A 9160-nucleotide genomic window follows, 5' to 3' on the forward strand; every position below is an offset into this window, starting at 1 on the left:
TTGCGGCTCTGCACCCCGGACACACCCTCTCCACTGAGCTTCTCCCTCGTCCCGTTCCGGCCCATCTCTCTCCTGGCATCTGATGCCAGAGCAGCTCAGAAGCAGAGCCGGGCCTCAGAGTCTAAAAGTGTGGTGGAGAGGAACCAATGCAGGAAAAACCTCAAAAATGTTTTAATATGGAAGAAAAACAAAGCACTCAATAGAGACTGGAAATAGTTGGAAAGATCCCACCGGCCCTCTCTCTCAGCCGCACATAGCATTGGGAAGAAAGGACCTACATACTTACATTGCAAGCTCAACTGGGCAGGCACTGTCTTTTTGTTATATGCATAAAACAGCATCTATCACATTAGCTTACCCTGTCTGTAACTGAGGTCTGTAGGTGCTACCATGCAGTTCCCCCAACTCCCGCCAATTTATCACAAGTCTCATGATATTTGGTGTTTGGTATTTTTTAATGAAAGCGGAGGTTCTTATGCAAATTAAGTTTCTAGCCTTCGTGGCTGCAGAGAAAAGCTTGAAAACTCAAAGCCTAAAGCCTCAAAAATCAGAAGGCAAATCAAAGGCATCTGAACTTTGTTGTTTAAAAATCTCGTGATTTTTAAGACAATCTGGTGATTTTCATGCAGCTGACTCGCTGTTTTTAAACACGATACAAATAAATAAAAGTCTCTACACGTTTTTCTGTTGTCCCCGGAAGGCAGGAGGGAGCCAAGTTTTGTTAGACCATAGCAGCCCTTGGACACTTAGCAAAAGTTATCAGTTACAATTACAACCATAGATTGCTACTGTAGATTACCAGATTGAATTTCCTCTTTAATATAATCAACATCTTTTGCAAGAGGCCTGTGGTAAACCCACTGTGCAATAGCCACTGCATGGTGGGAAGGGTCTGTCAGGAAATCCCTTTCTTCAGCAACTCTTGCAATATGCAACACAACTTCTGCTGAACATGTAGCGTCTCTTGGCTGCAGGAGACAGACTGCAACTCAGCAGCACTTTTCTCTGACTTGTTTATTAATCAGTCATTTGGCCAACATGAATGTATTACACACATCAAATGCCTTTTCAAACCACAGACATATTTGGCTAGTAAAACACTGTACAGGATTAAAAGAGATTTATGTATTAACTTTACATGGGAGTCTCCTACAATAACAGAGTCACCAAAAATGGCTATATTACAAAGCAAGCGAATAAATGCAAACCAGATCATCTAGGTTCCAAGTACAAATGGTGGGAAAAGAATCAATTCAGAATCTCTCTTATTGCTCAGTGCATTGGAATGCTGAACACCTTCATCTACCATGAAAAAAAGTCAATGAGAGATGAGTTCACTCAGCACCTCATATGATCAGTGCCTTGATCAACTGTAACGAGGAGTGCGGTGGCACCTTAAAGACTAACAGATTTATTTGGGGCATAAGCATTCGTGGGTAAAAAACGTCACTTCTTCAGATGCATGGAGTGAATCTCCTTATCAATTATTGAGAGTGGACTACATCCACCCTGACTAAATTGGCCTTTAACATTGGTTCTCCACTTGTAAAATAACTCCCTTCTCTTCATGTGCCAATATAGATTTATGCCTGTATTTGTAATTTTCACTCCATGCACCTGAAGAAGTGGGTTTTTTAGCCACAAAAGCTTATGCCCAAATAAATCTGTTCGTCTTTAAGGTGCCACCAGACACCTCGCTATTTTTGTGAATACAGACTAACACGGGCTATCCCTCTGATACTTGATCAACTGTATTTTGTGTAGCAGTTCATAGTAAAAGTTTTAAAAAAATTTGATCAGTTATTGAGAATATCTTGCAAAATTCTGTCCTCATGTACACCAATGCAGCCTCATTGTACTCCCTGGGATTGCACAAGTATAAATGAAGACTAAATTTGGCCCATCAAGTTTAGAACAATTCAGATTTGTTGAGAGACTGAATTATATGGGGAATCTTAACTGAAGTTCCATAACCTGTAGCTCTGAGAAACTCTATGAGAACTGCTGCTCTTGTAGAGGTGCCGAAATTCAACAGAACTGTCCAGTCTGGCTACGGGGTCCTAGCAAAGAATAAGCATCAGCTTTATTTTTTTCCCCAATGGGATCATTTGATCTTGCTCTTCGTGCTCTCTGTACAACGATTCATGATCAGGTCCTTACTGGGTCGTGGCGGAACGGCCGGTTGGGCCTTGGACACATTTTCCACTATTTCATTTTTCTCTCCTACAAATGACAAGACATAAAAATATGTGAAAGTTCCATGCCAGGCCCACTTTAATATCTATGCATATTGGTCTGGGACTTTCAGAGGAGGCCAAGTGACTTAGGTATCCTACTCCCAATGAATTTTAATCCTAGCATAAGTGTTTGATGTCAGTGGGTCCAAGATCAAGTACTAAATTGGGTCCTTCTAAAGGGAACACAGGGGCTGAAAAAATGGTTTAGAATCTGTGAAGGATTAGGGATGGACACATGCTTAAAGCTCTTTACTAAATCGTGGCTCTAAAGAGGGGCTCAGCACCTTGTAGGATCAGGCCCTAGATTAGTTGAGGGGGCTGATGTCCCAACGTTTAGATTCCAATACGACTTTTTGATTCACCAAATTGCAGGCAAAGAAGCCAGCAGCAGAGTTTGGATCAAGTTTCAAGTTGTCTCTCAGTTGGTTGGTTCTTGCTCAGACTCTAGCTGATCGCTGGATGTGGGATCGGGATTCGGAAAGGAATTTTCCCCCAGGTCAGATTGGCAGTGACCTTGGAGGGTTTCTCCTTCCTTTGCAGCATGGGGGTATAGGCCATTTGCTAGGTTCATCTGGGTATATCACAATCAATTCCCTGCCATTGCAGGGGGCTCAGGCACTGGGTGTACCTGGGTCCCTCCTGTTCGCTCTCTGTGGTTCATGATAATCTAATCTCTCGAAGGCTGTAAAACACTTTGGTTTAATTTCGGTTGTTGTGTATGGAGTGCAGGTGGCCTGTGTTAGACAGGTCAGATTAGACGATTTGCTGATCCCTTCTAGCCTTAAACTCTAGGCCTGTAAAGTCTGGATCCAGAGGTTTGGTGCAGGCCTCTCTCTGGCCAACTCAATGTGCTATTTAGCTTGCTGTGTTGCTCCACGCTCATTGTATAGCTTCCCATTCACTAGGAATGTCACAAATGCATCACTGGGCTTTCTATATATTACCTCCCATTATCTGCAGGCATTTAAGACATTTTAGAAATTGGAAATCATTAGTTTCCACCCTTTGGGGGTTAGTACCGGCCCTTCTGGGGCCTGCCCTATTTCCACCTCCATGATTTTTCATACCCTCAATGCCTTGCTATTCCAGAAACGAACCTACGCATCTCTTGAACTCATTCCATCTGTAGTCTTTGCTTCAGTGGCCTTTCCCTTTTACTTTTTCCATATATGTCTAACTCTTTGTATGAAACCCACTTCCCTATTTACTGTTCGTAGTAAACTGCTTTGTCAGGATTGCGAGAGGCTGTAACCACCATCAGATTCATCGGGCCATTTCATAATGAAGACAATTTCTCTAGAGCCCCTCAGTCTGTACTGTTCTAAAGAGAATAAACCCAACTCCTTTGTATCCTGTTGCTTGTAAGCACTGAGCACCCATAGCCATCAGTGAAGACAACGAGAGGTACACATGCTCAGCTCCTTGAAAATCTGACGCTTGGCCATTCCTTATGGTCTGGATTGACCTGGCATTGATTTGGTTGCCTGGCACGGCTGTAAAAGTGCTGTCTGCAGCTCAAAATTAGACCAAGTGGCCGTCATTAGCTCTGGTGTGTGGATTCTCCCCCTGCCACAAACACCCCTGAGCAACCTCAGCAAGGTATGAGGACTTGCCAGGCAGTGGGTAGACTAGGAAGCGTAGTGATGTCCACCAGCCCAGAGGCCTAATGCACATGAGGGTCTCCTTGAGTACAACCATCCTCACCCCCGCCGTACATGACACAGGCTTTCAGTCTAGCGGGTGTGTCAGATGGAAACTTACTGATCATGTTGATCTTGTTCTGGTGATTGCTCTGCGTCTTCCTATACTTCATGCTGTTCCGCCTGTACGTCTCCTGGCTGATCTGCTTCGGGCCTTGGTTGTGGATGCTCTTGGCATTTCGGATGGTCGACCTGCGTAGAGAAAGAGTGTTTGCTGGGTTAACTATCTAAGCTTTCTCACTTCCCACTGTGGGGACTTTCCCCTCTCGTAGACCTGGCAGAGTCTCATCCTGAGGAGAGCACTCTCATTGGATTTAGCCTATGATTGCTTTTGATTATCCCAGGCAAAAGGACCATGGATTAATGTCAACAACTGTGAGCAACCTGATGGGATTTGTCGTGTAAAATTAGTCAGGCAGCACCTAGCTGCTAGGAAGGAATGCTTGAAAAATGAATAAATAAGTGTGAAGCTAGGATAGAATTACAGTAAACAACAGCAACGCTTACTTAGTTCTTCCGTCGATCTCAAAGTACATTGCAGAGGAAGGCGAGCATCAGTTACTTGCAATCTAGATCACATAGCAGGTGAGTGGCAAAGTGCCCCATCCATTGGGCCACACTGCTCACCTATGCCTATTTATATCAATTGGTTCTGGTATATCACCAGTGTAATTCCCATGTAGGAATTCATGGCTATCAGGGCATTCACATTGTGTGTGTCATACACACACTAAACTACTGGTCCCTTTGATATCAATGGCAAAACTCCCATAAATTTCAATGGGATCAGAACCTGGCCCATAGACAGATCAGATTACATGATTTAGGAAGCATAGTTTCAACCTGTTGTTTCCCGAGCTACACCTATCACACACAACTAAAGTACTGTACAAAGTGAAAATAAACACCAACACAAAGACATGAGGCCGGATTCCCAGCTGGAATGAAACAGCATGCTGCCCATGGGAGTTCTGAGCAGGTGTTTGCCTCTCTTCTGGGATCTGAACTAAGACCAATTCATTTTCATAACCGGTGCATCAAACAGCTATGAGCAGATGGCACCTACTATCTATCCCGGCTATTTTTTCACACTGGGTTCATACTGTTTACCTAAGTGGAAGAGGCTTCATACTCTATTACCATGCCTCCATTCACTCCTAAAATTTCAACACACTTCACATCTGTGAAATTACATGCACCCATTTCATAGCTGCCCTAAGTAGAAGCGATTTTCTTCACAATGGGAGGTATGTGTACCTTACAAGGGCTACTTTGTTTGGCTAAAGCAAGTGAACAGCTGAGCTTTTGGGTGCTTATCCAGACTGAACCCAAACTCATTGCTTTTTTGTGGTTCATCCCTCACTTGTAATATCTTTAGAGTGTCTCTCTCTCTTTCTATGTAGTGACAACTGCATACTCCAGTGACTGGTGCCCTATAGATATCTTAGCTTGACTAGATATTTACTGCATGGATATCAGGGGGGTTATGCCACCAGCTCAGAATCAGATCCGCTGGATTTGGAAGTTTATGGACGAAACCTGCCTTGGGATGACGCAGAAATGAAGAGAGACAGTTCAACTCTGCACTTTCCAGCAGTTGTTGCTACATCAGCACCAGGGAGTTTAATTACCTTTTATCTTTTCAATCAAAATAAAATCCCTTCCCTTAGCTCAAATCCTCCCCTCAGATTAGCTAGTTTGGCAGCTCCGATTAGTCAAATCTCTGCTCGCTTTTCAAAGACTCAGTGAACACAGTTGGAAAACAGAATCCAATTTGAAAATTAACCAAGATTATCCCCAGAAAAGAAACTTTGCAGGAGGACACCTAGAAATAAATCCAAGTAGAGACAGTGCTCGAGTGAAGTCTGCATAGGCCTGCACCGAAAAGAGTTTAGCATCCTCATATCCCAATAACGTCAATGGGAATTGAAGTTACTCAGCAGGCACCTTGCAAGATTGGTTCCTTTGTCTGTCTTTTCAGGAAGGAAGCCTTTTAGCAACCCTCTTCCCCCACCCCTCACATAGCACTTAAGCAGTTCCTCATTTCTAGGGCAAGCGATGGGCATTCCAACCCACAGTCTGGTTTACTTCATCACACTTTCTTTACAGGACAATCAGATCCTGTTTGCCCACCCTACCTTCGAGGAGGGGCGCCTCTGTTTCTCAGCCCATTCTTCACAGTGTTGTTCTCTTCCCCAGATTTCTGTAGATACATGGAGGGGTAGTAACCGGTGATTTCTTCCTTCCTGGGGTGTAAAACAACATCACTTACATCTACAGCTCCTTGGTCATCACGACAGCATGTCTATCCAAATCAGGGGAACAACTTATCAAGGGTCTTGGGGGATTCTCCATCACGGACAATTTTTAAATCGAGATGGGACATTTGTCTAACAGGTCTGTTTGAGGAATGATTGTGGGGGAAGTTCTGTGTTCAGGGTTCTACAGGAGGTCAGACTAGATGGTCCTTTCTGGCCTCGGAATCTATAAAAAGACGGTTACTCACCGTTGTAACTGTTGTTCTTCGAGATGTGTTGCTCATATCCATTCCATTAGGTGTGCGCGCGCCGCGTGCACGATCGTCGGAAGATTTTTACCCTAGCAACACCGGCGGGTCGGCTGTGGAGCCCCCTAGAGTGGCGCCTTCATGGCGCTGAATATATACCCCAGCCGACCCAGCGCCCCCTCAGTTCCTTCTTGCCGGCTACTCCGACAGCGGGGACGGGGGGCGGGTTTGGAATGGATATGAGCAACACATCTCGAAGAACAACAGTTACAACGGTGAGTAACCGTCTTTTCTTCTTCGAGTGCTTGCTCATATCCATTCCATTAGGTGACTCCCAAGCCCAACTTAGGTGGTGGGGTCGGAGTGAGACAATGCTGTGTGCAAAACCGCTGATCCGAAGGCAGCATCGTCCCTGGACTGCTGCACTAGTGCATAGTGAGCTGTAAACGTGTGGACTGATGACCAAACCGCCGCTCTACAAATGTCCTGTATCGGAACATGTGCCAGGAAAGCAGTCGAGGAGGCTTGGGCCCTCGTGGAGTGAGCGGTGAGGTGTGGTGCTGAGACACCTGCCAGGTCATAGCAAGCCCGGATGCAAGACGTAATCCAGGAGGATAGGCGTTGTGAGGAGACCGGTGAGCCTTTCATTCGGTCGGCCACTGCAACGAAGAGTTGCGTCGTCTTTCTAAAGTGCTTTGTGCGGTCAATATAGAAGGCCAGGGCCCTTCGTACGTCCAGGGAATGCAAACGTTGGTCCTGGCGAGTGGCATGTGGTTTGGGATAAAAGACCGGGAGAAATATGTCCTGGTTGATATGAAAAGGAGAAACCACCTTAGGGAGAAAGGCAGGATGTGGACGAAGCTGCACTTTATCCTTATGGAAAACTGTATAAGGGGGCTCGGATGTAAGCGCCCTGAGTTCAGAAACGCGCCTTGCTGAGGTGATGGCTACGAGGAAGGCTGTCTTCCAGGATAGGTACAAAAGTGAACAGGTGGCTAGTGGTTCGAATGGAGGACCTGTGAGCTTGGAGAGAACCAGGTTGAGGTCCCACGTCGGGACGGGCTGACGATGTTGAGGGTACGTCCGGTCTAAGCCCTTGAGGAATCTAACGACCATCGGGTTAGAGAATACCGAGGACGCGAGTTCCCCTGGGTGAAAGGCCGATATAGCGGCCAGGTGAACTCTAATTGAGGAAATCGCCAACCCCTGTTGTTTTAGGGAGAGGAGATAGTCCAAAATGAGGGGAATGGGTGCCTGCAACGGGGATGTGGCTCGTTGTTCGCACCAACAGGAGAACCGCTTCCATTTGGCCAGGTACGTGGTCCGTGTTGAGGGCTTCCTACTGCTCAGTAGAATCTGTTGCACAGAGTGCGAGCATTGCTGCTCTGCCTGGGTGAACCATGGAGCAGCCACGCCGTGAAGTGGAGTGATTGGAGGTCGGGGTGACGCAACCGGCCGTGGTCCTGAGAGATGAGATCCGGATCCAACGGAAGCGGGATCGGTGTCTGAACCGAGAGCTCCAACAGTGTGGTGTACCAATGTTGTCTCGGCCACGCAGGAGCGATCAGAATTACCCGTGCCTGGTCTCTGCGCAGTTTGAGCAGTACCTTGTGGACCAGAGGAAACGGAGGGAAGGCATAAAACAGGTGGTCTTTCCAGGGAAGCAGAAAGGCGTCCGAGAGGGAGCCCGGAGCTCGACCTTGTAGGGAGCAGAACACGTGGCACTTCCTGTTGTCTCGAGATGCAAACAGGTCTATCTGGGGAAACCCCCACCTCTGGAAGATGGAATGTATGATGTCCGGACGGATAGACCACTCGTGCGTTTGGAAGGACCTGCTGAGCCGGTCCGCTAGAGTGTTCTGGACTCCAGGGAGGAACGATGCCGTGAGATGGATTGAGTGGGCGATGCAGAAGTCCCACAGGCGAATGGCCTCTTGGCATAGAATTGACGAACGTGCTCCTCCTTGTTTGTTGATGTAGAACATGGCCGTGGTGTTGTCGATGAGAACTAACACACAGCGGCCACGTAGGAGACTGAGGAATGCCTGGCACGCCAGGCGTACCGCCATCAGTTCCCGAACATTGATGTGTAGGGCTAACTGGGATGCAGTCCACAGGCCCTGGGTATGGTGTTTGTTGAGATGGGCGCCCCACCCCAGAGATGACGCGTCTGTGACCAGGTGCAGGGAGGGTTGTGGGGCGTGAAATGGCATCCCCTCGCAGACCACATTGTGATCTAGCCACCAGGTGAGGGAGGCCAGGATCGAGTTCGGGACCGTGACCACCATGTTCAGGCTGTCCCGATGTGGACGGTATATTGATGACACCCAAGTTTGAAGCGGGCGAAGTCGAAGTCTGGCATGCCTGGTTACGTACGTGCAGGAAGCCATGTGACCCAGCAGGGTGAGGCACGACCTCACCGTGGTAGTTGGGAAGGCCTTGAGCCCTTGAATGAGGTTCGTGATGGTGCCAAAGCGATTGTCTGGCAGGATGGCTTGTGCACGACTGGAGTCTAGAACTGCGCCGATGAATTCTATTCTCTGGGTAGGTTCTAGAGTGGATTTGTCCTTGTTGAGTAGGATGCCCAACTCGCTGAATGTGTGCACTATTTTGTGGACGTAAGCTTGAACTTGCTCCTTGGTGCGACCGCGCACCAGCCAGTCGTCTAGGTACGGGAACACCTGTATCCCTTGCCGACGAAGGTACGCTGCCACGAC

The 9160-nt window shown here is 47.3% G+C and overlaps 1 protein-coding gene across 1 annotated transcript in view; it reads right to left on the bottom strand.

Annotated features, from left to right (window-relative positions):
- Positions 1-1644: 1644 nt before the first annotated feature.
- The window catches only part of NCF1 (neutrophil cytosolic factor 1), a 31708-nt gene continuing 24192 nt past the window's right edge, over positions 1645-9160 (bottom strand). The window contains exons 9-11 of the mRNA XM_034752924.1: positions 6076-6183; positions 3999-4129; positions 1645-2223 (exon numbers count right to left, since the gene is read on the bottom strand). Of these exons, the coding sequence (XP_034608815.1) occupies positions 2105-2223; positions 3999-4129; positions 6076-6183 (358 nt within the window). The 3' untranslated portion in view covers positions 1645-2104. The remainder of the gene's footprint in view (positions 2224-3998; positions 4130-6075; positions 6184-9160) is intronic.

This window comes from Trachemys scripta, chromosome 18 (assembly GCF_013100865.1).
Source record: "Trachemys scripta elegans isolate TJP31775 chromosome 18, CAS_Tse_1.0, whole genome shotgun sequence".
Taxonomy (NCBI): domain Eukaryota; kingdom Metazoa; phylum Chordata; order Testudines; family Emydidae; genus Trachemys; species Trachemys scripta.